The 22,024-nt window shown below is 43.9% G+C and overlaps 1 protein-coding gene across 1 annotated transcript in view; it reads left to right on the forward strand.

Annotated features, from left to right (window-relative positions):
• adgrl3.1 (adhesion G protein-coupled receptor L3.1) overlaps nt 1–22,024 on the forward strand; it is a 479,593-nt gene that overhangs the window by 82,327 nt on the left and 375,242 nt on the right. The window contains exon 3 of the mRNA XM_034187839.1: nt 12,473–12,629. Coding sequence (XP_034043730.1) covers nt 12,479–12,629 — 151 coding nt within the window. The 5' untranslated portion in view covers nt 12,473–12,478. The remainder of the gene's footprint in view (nt 1–12,472; nt 12,630–22,024) is intronic.

The raw sequence follows: 22,024 nt of genomic DNA on the forward strand, positions 1-22,024 counted from the left end.
CATGTCTTTATGTCTGTAAGACAATCCTGCAGTTTAGCTAATTGGTGTGTGTCCTCTGGCTTCATGGATAGATAAAGCTGGGTATCATCTGCGTAACAATGAAAATTTAAGCAATACCGTCTAATAATACTGCCTAAGGGAAGCATGTATAAAGTGAATAAAATTGGTCCTAGCACAGAACCTTGTGGAACTCCATAATTAACTTTAGTCTGTGAAGAAGATTCCCCATTTACATGAACAAATTGTAATCTATTAGACAAATATGATTCAAACCACCGCAGCGCAGTGCCTTTAATACCTATGGCATGCTCTAATCTCTGTAATAAAATTTTATGGTCAACAGTATCAAAAGCAGCACTGAGATCTAACAGAACAAGCACAGAGATGAGTCCACTGTCCGAGGCCATAAGAAGATCATTTGTAACCTTCACTAATGCTGTTTCTGTACTATGATGAATTCTAAAACCTGACTGAAACTCTTCAAATAGACCATTCCTCTGCAGATGATCAGTTAGCTGTTTTACAACTACCCTTTCAAGAATTTTTGAGAGAAAAGGAAGGTTGGAGATTGGCCTATAATTAGCTAAGATAGCTGGGTCAAGTGATGGCTTTTTAAGTAATGGTTTAATTACTGCCACCTTAAAAGCCTGTGGTACATAGCCAACTAACAAAGATAGATTGATCATATTTAAGATCGAAGCATTAAATAATGGTAGGGCTTCCTTGAGCAGCCTGGTAGGAATGGGGTCTAATAAACATGTTGATGGTTTGGATGAAGTAACTAATGAGAATAACTCAGACAGAACAATCGGAGAGAAAGAGTCTAACCAAATACCGGCATCACTGAAAGCAGCCAAAGATAACGATACGTCTTTGGGATGGTTATGAGTAATTTTTTCTCTAATAGTTAAAATTTTGTTAGCAAAGAAAGTCATGAAGTCATTACTAGTTAAAGTTAATGGAATACTCAGCTCAATAGAGCTCTGACTCTTTGTCAGCCTGGCTACAGTGCTGAAAAGAAACCTGGGGTTGTTCTTATTTTCTTCAATTAGTGATGAGTAGAAAGATGTCCTAGCTTTACGAAGGGCTTTTTTATAGAGCAACAGACTCTTTTTCCAGGCTAAGTGAAGATCTTCTAAATTAGTGAGACGCCATTTCCTCTCCAACTTACGGGTTATCTGCTTTAAGCTACGAGTTTGTGAGTTATACCACGGAGTCAGACACTTCTGATTTAAAGCTCTCTTTTTCAGAGGAGCTACAGCATCCAAAGTTGTCTTCAATGAGGATGTAAAACTATTGACGAGATACTCTATCTCCCTTACAGAGTTTAGGTAGCTACTCTGCACTGTGTTGGTATATGGCATTAGAGAACATAAAGAAGGAATCATATCCTTAAACCTAGTTACAGCGCTTTCTGAAAGACTTCTAGTGTAATGAAACTTATTCCCCACTGCTGGGTAGTCCATCAGAGTAAATGTAAATGTTATTAAGAAATGATCAGACAGAAGGGAGTTATCAGGGAATACTGTTAAGTCTTCTATTTCCATACCATAAGTCAGAACAAGATCTAAGATATGATTAAAGTGGTGGGTGGACTCATTTACTTTTTGAGCAAAGCCAATAGAGTCTAATAATAGATTAAATGCAGTGTTGAGGCTGTCATTCTCAGCATCTGTGTGGATGTTAAAATCGCCCACTATAATTATCTTATCTGAGCTAAGCACTAAGTCAGACAAAAGGTCTGAAAATTCACAGAGAAACTCACAGTAACGACCAGGTGGACGATAGATAATAACAAATAAAACTGGTTTTTGGGACTTCCAATTTGGATGGACAAGACTAAGAGACAAGCTTTCAAATGAATTAAAGCTCTGTCTGGGTTTTGGATTAATTAATAAGCTGGAATGGAAGATTGCTGCTAATCCTCCACCCCGGCCCGTGCTACGAGCATTCTGACAGTTAGTGTGACTCGGGGGTGTTGACTCATTTAAACTAACATATTCATCCTGCTGTAACCAGGTTTCTGTTAGGCAGAATAAATCAATATGTTGATCAATTATTATATCATTTACCAACAGGGACTTAGAAGAGAGAGACCTAATGTTTAATAGACCACATTTAACTGTTTTAGTCTGTGGTGCAGTTGAAGGTGCTATATTATTTTTTCTTTTTGAATTTTTATGCTTAAATAGATTTTTGCTGGTTATTGGTAGTCTGGGAGCAGGCACCGTCTCTACGGGGATGGGGTAATGAGGGGATGGCAGGGGGAGAGAAGCTGCAGAGAGGTGTGTAAGACTACAACTCTGCTTCCTGGTCCCAACCCTGGATAGTCACGGTTTGGAGGATTTAAGAAAATTGGCCAGATTTCTAGAAATGAGAGCTGCTCCATCCAAAGTGGGATGGCTGCCGTCTCTCCTAACAAGACCAGGTTTTCCCCAGAAGCTTTGCCAATTATCTATGAAGCCCACCTCATTTTTTGGACACCACTCAGACAGCCAGCAATTCAAGGAGAACATGCGGCTAAACATGTCACTCCCGGTCTGATTGGGGAGGGGCCCAGAGAAAACTACAGAGTCCGACATTGTTTTTGCAAAGTTACACACCGATTCAATGTTAATTTTAGTGACCTCCGATTGGCGTAACCGGGTGTCATTACTGCCGACGTGAATTACAATCTTACCAAATTTACGCTTAGCCTTAGCCAGCAGTTTCAAATTTCCTTCAATGTCGCCTGCTCTGGCCCCCGGAAGACAATTGACTATGGTTGCTGGTGTCGCTAACTTCACATTTCTCAAAACAGAGTCGCCAATAACCAGAGTTTGATCCTCGGCGGGTGTATCGTCGAGTGGGGAAAAACGGTTAAAGATGTGAACGGGTTGGCGGTGTACACGGGGCTTCTGTTTAGGGCTACGCTTCCTCCTCACAGTCACCCAGTCGGCCTGCTTTCCCGGCTGCTCGGGATCTGCCAGGGGGGAACTAACGGCGGCTAAGCTACCTTGGTCCGCACCGACTACAGGGGCCTTGCTAGCTGTAGAATTTTCCACGGTGCGGAGCCGAGTCTCCAATTCGCCCAGCCTGGCCTCCAAAGCTACGAATAAGCTACACTTATTACAAGTACCATTACTGCTAAAGGAGGCCGAGGAATAACTAAACATTTCACACCCAGAGCAGAAAAGTGCGGGAGAGACAGGAGAAGCCGCCATGCTAAATCGGCTAAGAGCTAGTAGCTACGCTAAGCTAGCGGATTCCTAAAAACACGCAAAGCGAATAATGTGTAAATAATTTAGAGGTGATTCAGCAGAAGGAGTGCTTTAGTTAAGGCACGTAAAGATTACACTGGGAAACAAATCGTAATCTAGATAACTAGATCAATCTAACTGCGCAGATCAAACAGCTAACAGATACAGAAAAACACCGCTGTGCTCCGGAACAAGAAGTGATACAATACCGCAGTGAGAGCCAACCACCAGTAGAGTCAAGTAAAAAAGTAAAAAAAAAAAAAAAATAAAAAGGTAAAAAAGTAAAAAAGTCTTGAAAAAGACTATTAGTTCAAAGTCCAAAGCAGCAGGTAGCAGTCTCTGTGTAAACAGTCCCAACAGAGAGCCAAAATTAACAGATACAGCAAAACACCGCTGTGCTCCGGAACAGGAATTTTGTGACTGTACGTCTATGGCCATGGGTCATCTACAGGGAAACAGATGGTTCACATACTTGTATTATCTGCTCAATAAGAGGGATTCAATAAAATGCATTTTTTTATGGTGTGGTTTTATTTTTTTAAATACATTTATCTTGTTGATTTCAGAAATTTTACACACATTTTATAGCACAGTGATGGTAGTGTAGTGGTAGTTTCTGGCTGGCAATCAGAGCTTGTGTAAATTGCAGGTTCGAATCCTGGGGGTGGCATGTATTTTTTTTTATTATTTGCAACAGCAGTTGCGCAGTGTCATTCTACATGCTTCAGCTGCTTGCAATGTGTTCCCACTGTGACGGTCTCATGCACGCTCATGAACAACTCCGTCACAGCAGAATCGTTCACGCCTGTCTGACCACGTGATCCTCCCGATGTCGGCTCGATGTTTTCGTGGTTTGCTCATTCGAGCTGTTTTGCTGTGATTTGCCCTGATTCGTACTTATTTGTACGATGTGTGAAGGGGCCCTATGTGCCGTGCTGAAAGAGCCAACTCTGTCACCACTCTGTCATTAATTTTTGCTCACTCACCAGCAGTGCTGCGGTGCACATTTTCAAAGCATATTTATGCTCTGCTTCATTTCAAATATGGACCAGGTGTGTTACTGATAGATGGGGCATGTGGTGCATACGTTTGCACTTTTCACATGAATACACAAGTTTTTCTCATCTGTGTTTTCCTCTTGCTAACACACACTGTACAGGCCCCCAGCCAGAAGGGCAAGGTGTTGGAAGACACCACCCACTCACCCCTTTTTGGGTAAAGGTCATCCATGTCATTACGTCAGTATTACTCTGAGTGTTCTTGTTTTGCTACTACAATTCTGCAATAAATGGAAGTGATAAGAGCCATGGTAGAACAGTGGATTAGTGGTTAGCACAGATGAAATGCAACAAGAAGGCTGTGGGTTTGATTCCCACCTGAGGCCTTTCTGTGTGGGTGTGCGTGTCTGCGTGGGTTCCCTGCAGAAAATGGATGGATGGATAAGAGCCATATTAAAAACATGCCCTTTTTTATATTGTTATTTTGTAAAAATTAAACTTTAAGGAACAGCTTGGATTGAAGATACATTTTTTCCTTAATGTGTTGCAGACCTGTTCAAATGTCATACGAAGTTTTTCAACCTACCATCCCTGGTTCTCAAGACCAGGCACCTAAGTGGCTCTACTCTACTCTTTTCTGCTCTTCTATTTTACTCTTCCTTTTTAGATATTTAAATATACCTTAGTATACTAGCATAGTTCCACCTTAGAATTGGAATATGCATATAATATATAAGATATACCTTACTGAATTTTCATGCATATACAATGGATTAACTTAAATGATCTTGCAATGTGTTGTGTGCAAGTATAATATCTACTGTCAGAAAACAGAAATGTGGGATCAAGACTAGGTATTGGCAAATACTCATTCAGGACTGGGGACAGAAACACTTGATTGAGACATTCCTGGTTGTATGTTTGCAGGACCAGTTGAACTTTTCATTAGATTAGATTAAATTAGACTGAACTTTATTTATCCCTTGGGAAAACTCCCTCAGGGAAACTGAAGTTCCAGCAGCATTGTATAACAGTACACAGGGTAAGAAGTGAAAAAAAGAAAAACACTTTACAAATATAAATACAAATACACAATATAAATCCCAGACATATGGATCAATACTGGTTTACTGGCTACTACTGTTCCTCTCATTCTCATTCCTGTCCTCTGTCTTCCTGTTACTCCTCCTCCCCCTGAGTGAGGAGTTGTACAGTCTGATGGCCTGAGGGACATGGAGGTTTGTGTCTTCTGAGTGTCTCTGTAGTTTTACTCAACACAATAAAAACCCCAACAGCGGTTTGGGGATATCTTATGGTTTAGTGATTGATGAGTTGAAGGTCTGGCAGAGGCACACACTCCACTGAGTGCCCCTCTATTTATACAGGTATTTATGAAATAAATGAATAAATCTACTGCTGTGTAAGTAGACCAGGGGTAGATATAAACAGCAGCTAGATCAAAAGGCCTGAAACTAGTGACTGTTATTTTTTTCGGCGTGATCTTCCTTATCAGATGATGTTTTTGTCCGTTTTGGGCCGATGGAGGCTCTGCAGTGACAAACAAATAAATCCAGAGCTCCTTTTAAATATATGGTTCGATTATTTCATCATTTTCCTGCTGAGTAGGTGCAGGCAGGGCGTACGGTTACCAAATTTGATGCTCTCCATAAACTGATGAATATGAGACGTACATACAGCGCATACGTTCTGTTAATTAGCGCCATAACTGCCTGTTTATTCATAATGTACTATCCAGTGCACGCATTAAGATGATGAAATGAAAGAGGACAGAAAAACAATGCGATGTTTTGCGCAAGTGACATTGTCGAGGCGTTCTAGACTGAGTAGGTTGAATGTAATTACTTGATCTTCTGTGCATATAGAAGAATGTAGCCGTGCTGTGTTATGAAAGGATCCTGAGTGATGTGAGTCCAGATCCACCCTGGACTCCCTCAGGCTAACGTATGTTTATTGTCCACAAAAACACTTTGAGCATGGTGGAAATGAGAGGGTTAATTAATGGATGAGCAAGATGGAGTATGCGACGCATACGGAATGATGGAATAGCTTTTGAATTATGGAAGAGTGGAACGCTGCGACTGGTGGCGTCCGGCCATATGTCAGGGTTCCTCCTGTGTCGAGCTGCAGACAGCTGGTGAAATTGCTCATGTTCAACTGAGTTAGCGACCAATCAATCAAAATAGGGCAGCTTGTACACTTGTTAAAGCAGTGGAAGTATAAAGCACACACGTCTGTTGGGATTCTCCTTCTTTGGACCAGTTAGTGGTTTCGAACCTTAATGGGAAAGATCACAACCGACAAAAGTTTGGAAGTTGATGAAGAGTTTTTGTAGGGTTAATGTAGGGTTTAAAAAGAGTTTGACATGCCAATTTAATATTTGTACATACACACACTACCAGTCAAACATTTGGACACAAGTGTGCCCAAACCTATATCTATCTACAGTAGTGTTCAGAATGATAGTAGTGTTATGTGACTAAAAAGATTAATCCAGGTTTTGAGTATATTTCTTATTGTTACATGGGAAACAAGGTACCAGTAGATTCAGTAGATTTTCACAAATCCAACAAGACCAAGCATTCATGATATGCACACTCTTAAGGCTATGAAATTGGGCTATTAGTAAAAAAAGTAGAAAAGGGGGTGTTCACAATAATAGTAGTGTGGCATTCAGTCAGTGAGTTCTTCAATTTTGTGGATCAAACAGGTGTGAATCAGGTGTCCCCTATTTAAGGATGAAGCCAGCACCTGTTGAACATGCTTTTCTCTTTGAAAGCCTGAGGAAAATGGGACGTTCAAGACATTGTTCAGAAGAACAGCGTAGTTTGATTAAAAAGTTGATTGGAGAGGTGAAAACTTATATGCAGGTGCAAGAAATTATAGGCTGTTTATCTACAATGATCTCCAATGCTTTAAAATGGAAAAAAAAAAAAAAAAAAAAAAACAGAGACGCGTGGAAGAAAATGGAAAACAACCATCAAAATGGTTAGAAGAATAACCAGAATGACAAAGGCTCACCCATTGATCAGCTCCAGGATGAACAAAGACAGTCTGGAGTTACCTGTAAGTGCTGTGACAGTTAGAAGATGCCTGTCTGAAGCTAATTTATTTGCAAGAATCCCCTGCAAAGTCCCTCTATTAAATAAAAGACATGTGCAGAAGACGTTACAATTTGCCAAAGAACAAATCAACTGGCCTAAAGAGAAATGGAGGAATATTTTGTGGACTGGTGAGAGTAAAATTGTTCTTTTTGGGTCCAAGGGCCGCAGACAGTTTGTGAGATGACACCCAAACTCTGTAAATTAGTGCATTAAAATGGACTTTGTGGTCATTCATGTGCTCATGTTAATTTATTTTAACATCCTAAGAAGGATATTTAAATGTTAAGAGTTAATTATATGATTTAATTTTGCTGTATGTGTTTGGAAACGTCAAGTTCTTCCAAAGGGGAAAAACAAATCTATTTTGCAGGGTCTGGATCTGAGTTGAGGCTTTTGATGGTTGTATATTTTTCAAAGATGAACATCTCTGGCAATAATTTTAACTGTCAAATAAATGAAAATATGGTGTTTGTGTAACTACAGCTGCAGACTCGCTTAAAAATATTCACACGGGACGAGGTCCCAGAGCAGGTATTGTCCCTTATAGAGCTGCCTGAGGGTCACAGCTCACCATTGTCTCTGCTCAGCCAAAATAATACGGTCACACTGATCAATAGTCTGTGTTGTATGTGATGTATTTCCCATGGCTCTCTCTGTCTGCTGTTTCTACCTGCAGCTTCCCTCTCTTTGTTTCACCGGTTTATCTGGGGCTGAGTACACGATCCCCTGAGAACTCAATGTTTCGGCACAACATAGCACCGCTGTTACCTTTGAACTGCTGTCATAACAAATGCTGTCTATTTGACATCAAGTGGAACCATCATTTACTCAGATAGGTAGTGCCCCCTCTCCAGATCAGAAACTAGAAGGGATCTTAGTTGAGTGTATTCACCTACCAAGGATCCATAGATCCTTTGAATTTTTAAGCCCCCAAACCAGATTCCAATCCTTTGTCCCACATTTGTGGATCTGAAAAATCCTTTTTGCCCACAGCATCAAATCATTAGCATTATCTAGACAGACAACCATGGGATCCTGAACACAACCCTTTGATCCTTATTGCCGATCTGTGATCCTGATCCTATTCTTTTGTTCCTGTTCTACTATCTTTGACCATGTTCCTCAACTTCGATATTCATCTTTCCTCCACAACATTTACCTTTGATGCTGATTGCTTGTGTTTATTTCTCATTTCTGACTTGCAATCGTGGACTTTGTGATTCCTCATCTTTGATCATTTCAGGGAACGTTGATCCTGATCTTTAATCCTGAACAGTCACCTTTAGATCTTAATTGCTCATCTTTTCTTCTGATTGCTGAACTGTGGATTATTGTGTTTGCTTGTTATTACTCATCTTTGATCACCTTCAGGGAACTCTGATCCTGATCTTTAATCCTAAAATCTTTAGATCTTTAGATGTTATTTGATCACTTTTGTGGCTGACTGTTGACCTCTAACCCTGAGATTGATCTTTGTTCTTGATCGCCCATCTTTGCTTAACTTCCTGAACCTCGATCCTTATCTTTGTTTCTGATCACTCATCTGTGTATGATGCTCATCTTTGATCCTTACAACTTTTCTTTGATTATGTTCTAGAACTTTGAAACCGAACTGTGACCCTTAAATCTTATTTGCTCATTTTTGTTTCTGATTGCTGACCTACAATCCTGATTCTGAACTTTCCTCATGAGGACTCATTTTGGATCCTGATCTTTGATCCTGACAACTTAGCTTTGATCATCATCCTGCCCTTTGACAGTGATTATCAAATTAAAGTTTCATCCTGATTTCTTTGTCCTTTAAATCCAGGGCAAAGAAATCACGTAGAAAATTTAAAAAATAGATCAAATTTAGCACCTGCCCCTTGTTTCATCTCAGACAAAAATTCAATAGGTTCTTTTTTGGTGGATGTACAACCCACTGACCAGTTATCAGTAAACATGGTTGTTTTGCGTAATCCTCATGTGATCCCGTAAAAAAAGTAAACAAACCAACAACAGATACCAGTGATCACACAACCTCTTTGGTGGTTGTAAGAATGATTGACTGTGTTGTCAATGTTGTAGTTTGACATCATCTAAAAATGTGTGAATTATGGGCTGGTGAAGGACACTAAGGAAGTTATTCTATGGACGAGAAAGTGAGTGGCTCAGCAGTGCTGGTCACTTGAATCAGTTAACGAAAGATGCTGAGCAGTCTGCCACTTCTGTAATTGACAGACTGCTGTCTTATGAAGTGATTATCGCTGATAGACCATGAAATGAACAATTAGATTACAAAATGGATACATTTCACAGTTTGATGCTGATATAAAGTACAAGTGAAGTGACCATCCAGACTCCAGCATCATCGTGTACAAATGAACCAGTGACTTGATTTGTTTCCAGTCTTCGTTTTGTAAAATCATCTTTTATCAATTTCAATCAATTTCTGTCATCAGTTTCTTTCTTGCATTTGTTTGTTTGTGGATAAACAGGCATGTAGTATGTTTTGTTGTTTAAAATAAGTACTTTGTCGAGCATATTCCTCAACCAAAGTGCAACTGAAGCATCAGCCACTAACATCAAACTGTATTCAACCTTTTGGTCATTATGTTCACCAAGGATCTGTCTGTCTATTAGCAGGCTTATGTCAAACTACTGCATGGATTTTGATGAAATTTGCACCACAGATTGATATTAGGGATCCCGATTGGTGGACGTCGGAAATCTCTGATTTCTCTTGTTGGATTATGTGTCCATCAGGTCCGCAAGTAGGTGGATGGTCACAAAAATTTGCTGATGTACACCACAGTAGAGCAGGTAGCTCAGCGGGATAAGGGGAGGTGTTGTCTAGTGGATAAGGCGTTGAGCTTGAGACCAGAAGATCCTCGGTTCAAATCCCAGCCTGACTGGAAAATCACTAAGGGCAAGGCCTTTAATCCCCTATTGCTCCCGGTGTGTAGTGAGCGCCTTGTATGGCAGCATCCTGACATCGGGGTGAATGTGGGGCATTGTTGTAAAGCACTTTGAGCGTCTGATGCAGATGCAAAAGCGCTATATAAATGCAGTCCATTTTACCATAAGCTTGGCTACCAATATGTAGACCTGTTTAATTCCCAGTCAAGCTACCCATCTGTGTCCTTGGCCAAGACATTTCATCTGGATTGTCCAGTCCAACCAACTATAAATGGGTGTCATCCTTGGCTGCAGAAGTCACCTGTATCTTAGACTCTCATCTGTTACTCACTACAGAACCCAAAGCTAAGCCCTGACACCAACGGCAGGGCCTATGTAAGACATTCATTCATTCAAAAATTACAGCTATTTCTATACATAGTACCCCATTTTTGGACAGCATACTGTAAGTGATGAGATAATTGTTATATAAGGATTATCATTCATATAAATCATCACTTTTCATCAAAGACAGTGCAGCTTTCCAATTCATGAACTATATCTTGGACTTCATTTATCACAAATGCCAAAAATTCTATGAGAGTTGTCTGGGTGTCTTGGTGGCTTTCCTCACTAATCTTCCTCTTGCACAGCAAGAAGGAGACTACCTGCTCCTTTCAATTGTACATTTCAGAACCATGCCAATCGTATTTTTTAATGGTTTCACATATTCAGTGACTCAGAAATATTCATGTATCCATCTCCAGACTGGTCTAAAAAAAAATAACTGGCTGTAAAAATGTAGATTTGTGTTTACAACAACCAATATATTTTGCTTGTCCAATCCCTCGCAGGATCTCAAAATTGAGAGACTATGCCCCCCCCGGCCCCCACCCAAATTAAAGGTAAAATTTGACGTTATAAGAAGCAGGTATGCTTTATGACAAATTGACAAAAAATGCTGAAAAATGTCCAAGTTTGCAATGCTGGTGAAAGTGTGATTAGTTGAAATAAACACCTTTTTGGATCATTACCAAAATGTAATAGCTTTTTCTTTGGCCTATGCCCACCAAAAAAATGGTGCATAATTTTATGAGTTATCTTTTTAAAAGCAAACAAATCCAGAGTCACAGGTGAAAACATACGTACGTTGCTTCACTGAGATTAAAAACAAAACACATTTCACGTTTTTGTTAGTGTTGCCAATGCTGATATCATCCAAGTTGTGATGGAGCTGTAAAATACCGCTAAATTCGGAAATTATACTGGATTGTTTATCACTTTATTGGGAACAAGTGTAAATCACCATTTGAAGTTTTTCAGCAATGTATCCACAAGCATTTTAAATGCAAATTCTGCATATTTGCACCCTCAGCCTTGTTTTTTTGCCCACAATCCGCCATTTAATATTGAATAGCTGCAGACATGTTTTACCAACCTGGTGCTTGTATTTTCCGAGCTGTTACACTTGCACAGAGCACACTGCAAGCACATTAATGTCAAGCCAAGAAGAAAACTGCCATCACCCCAGAGTGCCCCTTAATGTATTTATTTATTGATTACAAAAATGGCTAAATTAGCAAACATTTTTATTTATCTCTCGCACTTAGTGGAACATTGTAGTAGTAAAACTAGAAAAATAATGTTGAATTAATGCATTGGTGAAAGTCCGGCAGTTTTGGTTGTTAAAAACTCACTCATGCTCATTATTATTATTATTATTATTATTATTATTATTATTATTATTATTATTGTTGTTGTTGTTGTTGTTGTTGTTATTGTTTTTTGCAAAAATGTCTTAAAAATAGGTCTTGAAAAGTGTGCCTTTATCCAAAGGGGTGGTGGTAGTGGGGGGGGGGGGGGGGGGTGTTGACTCCTTGCCCTTCTGTCTACGGGCCTGTACACTGCCTGTTAGCAGGCAGAAAACACAGACGACAGTAATAACTTGTGTATTCACGTGGAAAATATAAGCTGACATACGATACAGAACAACTAAAACTTGCCTTGTTCAGAGCAATCGGATCAGGACGTGCCTACGACCATGACATCTCAGAAACGTATTGATTATTGTGAGGTCGAAAAATGACTATCTCATGTTGTTGAAGGACAACTGGCTGATTTCTGTGTTATTTATTTATTTTCAAAGCAGTTGATTTTTCCTTTTAAGTATAAATGTATGCTAATGAAGTCATATTTTGCAGCAAAGTGAGTCAGTCCTCTTTGTGTGGACTTGCAGGTGTGCATGGTGTCAGGAGAGCTGAGCTGTGAGACAAAAGGCTCACTACAAGACCGTCTGGGCTCATCCTCCAGATCCACTTCCAGGTCAACCTCAGACGTCATGTGGCCCAGATGTCTACTCTTCCTTTCAACCTTGTTTGCTCCCATTGCCACTGGTAAGAAACACAGTACACAACAAAATACTACTCATGTAGTATAGATTGTAATGAAAGTAGACAGCAGTCCTCCAGTAAACACTACAACAGTACAACTCATGCAGTCATTTTAAATTCAATTTATTTATTTTATATAGTGCCAAATCACAATAAAGCTACCTCAAGGCACTTCACACAAGTAAGGTCTAACCTTACCAACAACCTAGAACAAGCACACAGGCAACAGTGGTAAGGAAAAACTCCCTCTGATGATTTGTGGAAGAAACTTCAAGGAGACCAGACTCAAAGGGGCAACCCTCTGCTTGGGCCATGCTACCGATACAATTGACAAAACAATTTACAAAACAAATATACAGGAAATTTTGCCGGTGCACATGACAGGAGGGTTACAGAACAGTCACCACACCCATCTCTGGATGGAGCTGCACCCCAAACAGAGAGAAAAAAAAACAGAATCAGGCTTCAGAAACACAACAAATACAGTATAATTTGTCAGCATTAAACAACAAGAAAAACAGAAGAAATACTAAGGTGATCACTGACCACTAGCTCTAAGCTTCACTAAAAGACCCAGACTTTAGATAAAGTTGAGGCCGTAGCCCGCTCAGTTTCCTAATAAAATGAATTTAAAAGAGTAAAAAGCATAGTAACATACTATGCCAGTATGCTAGCAATACGAAAGGGAAAATAAGTGCGTCTTAAGTCTGGACTTGAAACTCTCTACAGAATCTTACTGTTTAATTGACGCAGGGAGATCATTCCACAAAGCAGGGGCACGATAAGAGAAAGCTTTGTGACCTGCAGACTTTTTATTCATCCTAGGGACACAAAGTAGTCCTGCACCTGAGAACGCAAAGCCCGGGCCGGTACGTAGGGTTTAATTAGGTCAGCTAAGTAAGGAGGTGCCAGTCCGTGAACAATTTTATATGTTAGTAGCAGAACCTTAAAATCTGATCTCACTGGGTCAGAAAGCCAGTGAAGAGATGCCAAAATGGGTGTAATGCGGTCAAACTTTCTGTTTCATGTCAAAAGTCGGGCAGCAGCATTTTGAACCAATTGGAGAGCCCTAATGGTGGACTGCGGTAAACCAGAAAAATAGAACATTTCAGTAGTCCAATCTAGATGAAACAAATACATGAATCAAGGTATCAGCATCAGCCATAGACAGGATGGGATGAATCTTTGCTATATTTCACAGGTGGAAGAAAGCAGTTCTTGTAATATCTCTAATGTGTAGGTCAAAGGACAACGTAGAATCAAAAATTACCCCAAGGTTCCTCACTATGTCAGTGTGAGATGTATGACACATGAGCCTAGGCTAAGCGTTAACTGGTCAAATTGATGCCAATGTCTCACTGGACCAAGAACCATCATTTCAGTCTTATCAGAGTTTAAAATTAGGAAATTGATAGACATCCAGCTTTTCACCAATACAAGGCAATCTTCTAAGGATTTTATCTGGATGAGATTACCAGCAGTAATCAGTATGTATAACTGAGTATCATCAGCATAGCAGTGAAAGGTAATCCCAAAATTACGCAATATTTGCCCAAGGGGTGCTATATAAAGGGAGAAAAGCAGGGGGCCTAAGATGGACCCCTGTGGAACCCCAAATTTCATTTCACTAAGGTTAGAGGTAGTGTTACTGTACAAAACAGTGAGAATGACTAGTCAGGTATGATGTCAACCATGCAAGGGCACTCCCAGTAATCCCAAAATGATCGAGTACAATATGATGATCCATGGTATCAAATGCAGCACTATGATTTAACAGCACCAGAACAGTAGTGGTGTCTGAATCCATTGCAAGCAGAAGATCATTCACCACTTTAGTGAGAGCCGTCTCTGTGGAATGATATTTTCTAAAAGCAGACTGCAGTGGCTCAAAGAGATTATTCTCAGTAAGGTGGTCCACGAATGAATTTTAGAGCAAAATGATAGATTTGATATCGGCCTATAGTTTTTCAATATACTAGGGTCAAGATTAGATTTCTTCAGTAATGGTTTAATCACTGCAGATTTGAAACATTTAGGAACAGATCCAGAGGTTGATGAGAGATTAATAATTTCCAGCACAGTCAGCCCAAGAATGGGCCACAGTGTAATTAAAACTGACACTGCATCAAGTTTCATTGTACAGGATACCATAAGGTAAACACAAATATGAAAACAAAATGGATGATATGAAATATTAGAAATAGATTGAACCCCTTGAGAACAAGACACCTCAGCAGGACTGCAAGACATGTACAGTGTATATACATCTAGGACCAATCCAAGTGGAGCCAGTCTGGACATTCATGCAGACTGGAGATTCCTGTTGCTATCCATGCATCAATGATGAGAGGCAACGCATCAGTTTCACTATAGTAGCTAACTGATGTAGCTTGCAGCCATATTGTGAAGGGCACGTCTGTGTTGTAAGCAGATGGAGATGATAAAATGAAAGTAATGAAAGTATCTTTTTCTGAAAAGTATTTTCTATCATTTTTACCTCCAACAACAAAGTTGGAGGAGGTTATGTTTTTCACTCCTGTTTGTTTGTGAACAGCCTGGACCCACAATTTTTGATATATCGTCATGAGATTTTTTTTTTACTGAAGATTCATATCCTGATGTGCAAGAACTTATTCAGTTTTCCAGGTCATCAGCCACAGGTCAAAGTCAGGAAAAATCTTGGAAAACTGGAAATCCTTATCTTTAACATTGTACGGATTTTCAAAAATTCATAACTCTGCCAAAAAAGATCAAATTTCTTCCATATTTGACAGCGTTATGTAGAATGGTATCCTTTATCGGCTGACAAAGCTTGATCTGGATCTCATCCAGATTGCAGATTTTGTGGCCATTTAAATTTAACATTGAAAAAAATCCATTTAATGTATTATTATTACATTTTACATTATATCTTAATCAAACATGCCTCAATCAGTCACTTATTTCAGTGTGAGGTAGAGACTGGCACTTGCTATCCCCTGACAAAGTTTGATCTAGATCTGTTCCGGATTGTGGATTTTGTGGACAATTGAATTTAATAATGAAAAGCCCATTTTGTGTAAATTTTGCATTGTATTTCAATCAAAAGTGCCTCAGTCACTCTCATTTTTCTGTTATGGATTTACCTACACCACCAAAATTGGATGGAGGTTCCAATTTTATGCCTGCTTGTCGATCTTCCAGTTATCAGTTGGAAACCAAGAACCAAAAAGCAATGACACATTGTGAATAGCAGAGATAACCAATGTTGTGTGAAAATGATCTGAAAAAGAATTCAGAAACTGAAAAGTTGAAAAACAAAAAAGATTCAAGTGCATGAACTAAATACATACTCCTGACATTTGATCACATCTAATTTAGCTTATGAAAGCCTCTTTGGTCTTGAAATTTTTTCAAGGTAAAATTTTGCGGAATTGGAAACTAGTATTGGTGGAGGTTTGTGCTCTACAACCTCGGTGCTCTAGTATTCAAAATAATATAGGTCAGGTGGTCCACATTATGTTGCTTATGGTTCTCCTTTTATACTTTTTAATGACAAGCCTATGTCTGGTGGCTCTAAAAAAAATAGAAATGCTAATATGCTCATTTTAAGTGACATATAACTTTAAAAACAAATACTGTGTAGAAATTCTTTTGTCATTTACACCATACTTCACTTGACCACCCCCCCTCATTTTATTTTTTCATGACTAAATTTATACAAAAATCTTTCTGTATAGTTCTGTGGCTGAATAACCATGTAATATGAGTTTTACAGGTAAACTGCTGTGAAACCATCAAAAAGGAATGGCTTACTTCATTGATTTAGAGCTGTTGGGAAGGTGTCGTAGCACGGACCCACAACAGGGGGGGGCAAATGAACGGACAATGAATAAGCCAAAAAGTAACAATTTAATGTTGTGATAATACACAACTAAATTTACAGAAATTTGCACAGTCAATTAACACCAGGTGACGTGTGGGCAGGCTCGAAGATAGAAGACCCCCGATGAGAGAGAAGCCGCGTCCCACACGACTTCCACCACCAACGGTCTGAAGAACACCGGAGCCGCCAAGTCCTGAATCCCCAGGTGGCCTCTGTCTTCGGCTGTCGACCCTGGTACTGCTGGCAGAAAGCAGAGATAAGATGAATGAGTGTGAGTCCGCACACTCAGTAATCCACAGTCCATACACAGTTAGGAGGGAGCACCTCCACCTCCAATCACACACTCGTGCAGCTCCTGGTTAACCACTTATCTGGGTTGGGGTGTGAGGCGAAGCCGTCGCTGTCACACCAAACGCCAATTCCCCAGACAAGGCAACACTCCAGGAAAACGGCTGCAACAGAAGTTCAGGTTATACACACAAAGTGTCAGTTAGCAGAGAAATTACCTCTTCAATAGTAGTCGATTTCTCGGCGAGGAGGTGGAGTTGCAGTCCGGCTTTTATGATGGTGATGATGAACGAGTGACAGCTGGTGCAGGGGATGAATGACAGCTGTCACTTCTTCTGGGTCTGGCACCCTCTCGTGCTTGGAGCCCGCACTCCAAGCAGGGCGCCCTCTGGTGGTGGTGGGCCAGCAGTACCTCCTCTTCAGCGGCCCACATAACAGGACCCCCCCCCTCAACGGGTGCCTCCTGGTGTCCGACCAGGCTTGTCCGGATGTCTTGTGTAGAAATCGACCAGGAGGGCCGGGTCCAGGATGAAGCTCCTCTTCACCCAGGAGCGTTCTTCAGGTCCATACCCCTCCCAGTCCACCAGATATTGGAACCCCCGGCCCTTACGACGGACGTCCAGGAGCCTGCGGACTGTCCAGGCAGGCTCCCCGTCAATGAGCCGGGCAGGAGGCGGCGTAGGTCCTGGAGTACAGAGGGGCGAGGTGTGGTGTGGCTTTAGACGGGAAACATGAAAAACAGGGTGAATCCGCAGTGAAGCCGGGAGTTGGAGCTTCACTGCGGCCGGGTTGATGATCTTGAGCACACGAAATGGACCAATGAACCTTTCCTTCAGTTTCGGGGAGTCGACACACAGAGGGATGTCCTTGGTCGAGAGCCACACCTCCTGCCCGGGCTGGTATGTGGGGGCCGGGGAACGCCGGCGGTCCGCATGGGCCTTGGCCCTCGTCCGGGCCTTTAACAGGGCAGAGCGGGCGGTCCGCCACACCCGGCGGCACCTCCTGAGGTGGGCCTGGACCGAGGGCACACCGACCTCTCCCTCCACCAGCGGGAACAATGGGGGCTGGTACCCCAAACATGCCTCAAAAGGGGAGAGGCCGGTAGCAGACGAAACTTGGCTGTTATGGGCATACTTGATCCAGGCCAGATGGTGACTCCAGGCCACCGGGTGCGCGGAGGTGATGCATCGAAGGGCCTGCTCCAGCTCCTGGTTAGCCCGCTCTGCCTGGCCATTTGTCTGGGGGTGGTACCCGGACGAGAGACTCACAGTGGCCCCCAGCTCCTTACAGAAACTCTTCCACACCTGCGAAGAGAACTGGGGACCACAATCTGAAACGATGTCCGATGGTATCCCATGCAGCCGCATGACGTGGTGGACCAGGAGGTCTGCTGTCTCCTGGGCCGTCGGAAGCTTCGGAAGGGCCACGAAGTGGGCCGCCTTGGAGAACCGGTCCACTATTGTGAGAATTACGGTGTTGCCCTGGGACGGCGGGAGGCCCGTGATGAAGTCCAGGCCAATGTGAGACCAGGGGCGATGAGGCACCGGCAGGGGTTGGAGGAGTCCTGAAGTCCTCCGATGGTCTGCCTTGCCCCTGGCGCAGATGGTACAGGCCTGGACGTAGTCCCGGACGTCGGTTTCCAGGGACGCCCACCAGAAGCGCTGCTGGACTACTGCCACGGTCCTACGCACTCCGGGATGACAGGACAGCTTGGACCCGTGACAGAAGTCCAATACGGCAGCTCTTGCCTCTGGTGGGACGTACAGTCTGTTCTTGGGGCCGGTCCCCGGGTCCGGGCTCCTTGCCAGGGCCTCCCGGACGGTCTTCTCCACGTCCCAGCTGAGGGAGGCCACGACAGTGGACTCGGGGATGATGGTCTCGGTGGGGTTCGACAGCCCCGCTTTGGCTTCTTCTTCGTGCACCCGGGACAATGCATCTGATTTTTGGTTCTTGGTCCCGGGGCGGTACGTGATCCGGAAGTCAAAGCGCCCGAAGAACAGAGACCAGCGGGCTTGCCTGGGGTTCAGCCGCTTGGCGGTCCGGATGTACTCCAGGTTCCGATGGTCCGTGAAAACCGTGAAGGTCAACGATGCCCCCTCCAGCAGGTGTCTCCACTCTTCAAGAGCCTCCTTCACCGCGAGGAGCTCCCGATTGCCGACGTCATAGTTCCGTTCAGCTGGGGTCAACCTGCGGGAAAAATAGGCACAAGGATGGAGAACCTTATCAGCCTCCACGCTCTGGGACAGCACGGCTCCTATCCCTGAGTCAGAGGCGTCCACTTCCACTATGTACTGGCGATCAGGATCAGGCTGCACCAGAACTGGTGCAGTCGAGAACCGGCGTTTTAACTCCTGGAACGCGGCTTCGCACCGATCCGACCAGGCGAAGGGGACCTTGGTGGAGGTCAGGGCAGTCAGGGGGCTAACTACCTGACTGTAACCTTTAATGAACCTCCTGTAGAAATTTGCAAAGCCGAGGAACTGCTGCAATTTCCTGCGGCTTGTTGGTTGGGGCCAATCTCTCACCACCGCAACCTTGGCCGGATCAGGGGCGACGGAGTTGGAGGAGATGATGAACCCCAGGAAGGACAAAGAAGTGCGGTGGAACTCGCACTTCTCGCCCTTCACAAACAGCCGGTTCTCCAACAACCGCTGTAGGACCTGACGTACATGCTGGACATGGGTCTCAGGGTCCGGGGAAAAGATGAGTATATCGTCCAGATATACGAAGACGAACCGATGCAGGAAGTCCCGCAAGACGTCATTTACCAAAGCTTGGAACGTCGCGGGGGCGTTAGTGAGGCCGAACGGCATGACCAGGTACTCAAAGTGACCTAATGGGGTGTTAAATGCTGTCTTCCATTCGTCTCCCTTCCGGATCCGAACCAGGTGGTACGCGTTTCTAAGATCCAATTTAGTGAAAATTTGGGCTCCATGCAGGGGCGTGAACACTGAATCCAACAGAGGTAACGGGTATCGGTTGCGAACCGTGATCTCGTTCAGCCCTCTGTAATCAATGCATGGACGGAGTCCGCCGTCCTTTTTGCCCACAAAAAAGAAACCAGCACCCATCGGGGAGGTGGAGTTCCGGATCAGCCCGGCAGCTAAGGAGTCCCGGATGTAGGTCTCCATTGATTCGCGTTCCGGACGTGAGAGGTTGTACAACCTACTGGACGGGTACTCAGCGCCCGGGACCAAATCGATGGCACAATCGTATGGTCGGTGCGGGGGAAGTGTGAGCGCCAGATCTTTGCTGAAAACATCAGCAAGATCATGGTACTCCTTTGGCACCGCCGATAGATTGGGGGGGACTTTAACCTCCTCATTAGCCGTCGTGCCGGGAGGAACCGAGGATCCTAAACACTCCCGGTGGCAGGTTTCGCTCCACTGCGTCACAACCCCAGACGGCCAATCTATCCGGGGATTGTGCTTCACCATCCATGGAAATCCCAAAATCACTCGGGAGGTAGAAGGTGTTACATGGAACATGATCTCCTCCCTGTGATTTCCAGACACAACCAAGGTCACTGGCTGTGTCTGATGTGTAATTAATGGAAGCAGGGTGCCATCTAGTGCTCGCACCTGCAATGGTGCCCGCAGAGCCACCAGGGGGAGCCCTACTTCCTTTGCCCATCCGCTATCCAGCAGATTCCCTTCCGACCCCGTGTCTACCAGCGCTGGGGCGTGAAGGGTTAAATCCCCACAAAGGATCGTTACTGGGATTCGTGCAGATTTGCGGGGTTTCCCCGCGTGCGTGTTATGGCCCACCCTTAGCCCAGTTTCTAAGGACGGGCGTTGTAGTTTGACCGTTTTGGGGCAGTCCTTCTGCATATGCTCACAAGAGCCGCAGATAAAACATTCCCCGCGGGCCAGCCTCCTTTGTCTGACGTTGGTTTTTATTTTGGCCCTGCTCGTGTCCATAGCCTCCTCAGCAGGGGGAGCTGTAGCCACACAGAGCTCTCTGGCAGTGAAGTGTGGGGACGACGTCACCCTTTCGGAACCGGAAGGGGGAGGGACGGCTCGTGCCCGGTCACGCCCCCCGGCCTGCTCCTGACGATGCTCATTCAAACGGTTGTCTAAGCGTATAACCAAATCGACAAGCCCGTCAAAATCCCGCGGTTCCTCCTTAGCCAGCACGTGCTCCTTCAGGACCAGAGACAGTCCATTTACCAAGGCGGCGCGAAGCGCAACGTTATTCCAGCCAGACCTCGCTGCCGCGATGCGGAAGTCGACTGCATACTCGGCTGCGCTGCGGCGCCCCTGTCTCATTGACAGCAGTACGCTCGAAGCGGTCTCGCCTCTGTTGGGATGGTCAAAAACGTGTTTGAACTCCCGTATAAACTCAGCATAAGACGTTAGGAGCCGTGAATTCTGCTCCCAAAGCGCCGTAGCCCAGGCGCGTGCCTCTCCTCGAAGCAGACTAATAACATAAGCCACCCGGCTGGCATCTGACTCGTACATGACAGGACGCTGTGAAAAGACGAGCGAACACTGCATGAGGAAATCTGCACATGTCTCAACACAGCCTCCGTATGGTTCCGGAGGGCTTATGTATGCTTCAGGGGATGGTGGGGGGGGTCGTTGAAAGACCAGTGGAACGTCTGTTACAGGCCCAGGACCAGCCAGAGAAGTGGCTGCAGCAGCACCTTGATCGCGCGCTTCCACCCTGGCGGTGAGAGCCTCCACCCTCCGGTTAAGGAGAACATTCTGCTCGGCCACTAAATCCAGCCGAGCTGTGAAGGCGGTTAAGATTTGCTGCAGCTCACTCAACATGCCTCCCGCTGACGCCTGCGTTCCTGGCTCTTCCATTGGCCGTTCAAGCTCGGGTTGACGCCCCTCGGAATCCATGACGATGGCCGAGAAATCCTGTTGGGAAGGTGTCGTAGCACGGACCCACAACAGGGGGCACAAATGAACGGACAATGAGTAAGCCAAAAAGTAACAATTTAATGTTGTGATAATACACAACTAAATTTACAGAAATTTGCACAGTCAATTAACACCAGGTGACGTGTGGGCAGGCTCGAAGATAGAAGACCCCCGACGAGAGAGAAGCCGCGTCCCACACGGCTTCCACCACCAACCGTCTGAAGAACACCGGAGCCGCCAAGTCCCGAATCCCCAGGTGGCCTCTGTCTTCGGCTGTTGACCCTGGTACTGCTGGCAGAAAGCAGAGATAAGATGAATGAGTGTGAGTCCGCACACTCAGTAATCCACAGTCCATACACAGTTAGGAGGGAGCACCT

This window comes from Thalassophryne amazonica, chromosome 15 (genome assembly GCF_902500255.1).
Source record: "Thalassophryne amazonica chromosome 15, fThaAma1.1, whole genome shotgun sequence".
Taxonomy (NCBI): domain Eukaryota; kingdom Metazoa; phylum Chordata; class Actinopteri; order Batrachoidiformes; family Batrachoididae; genus Thalassophryne; species Thalassophryne amazonica.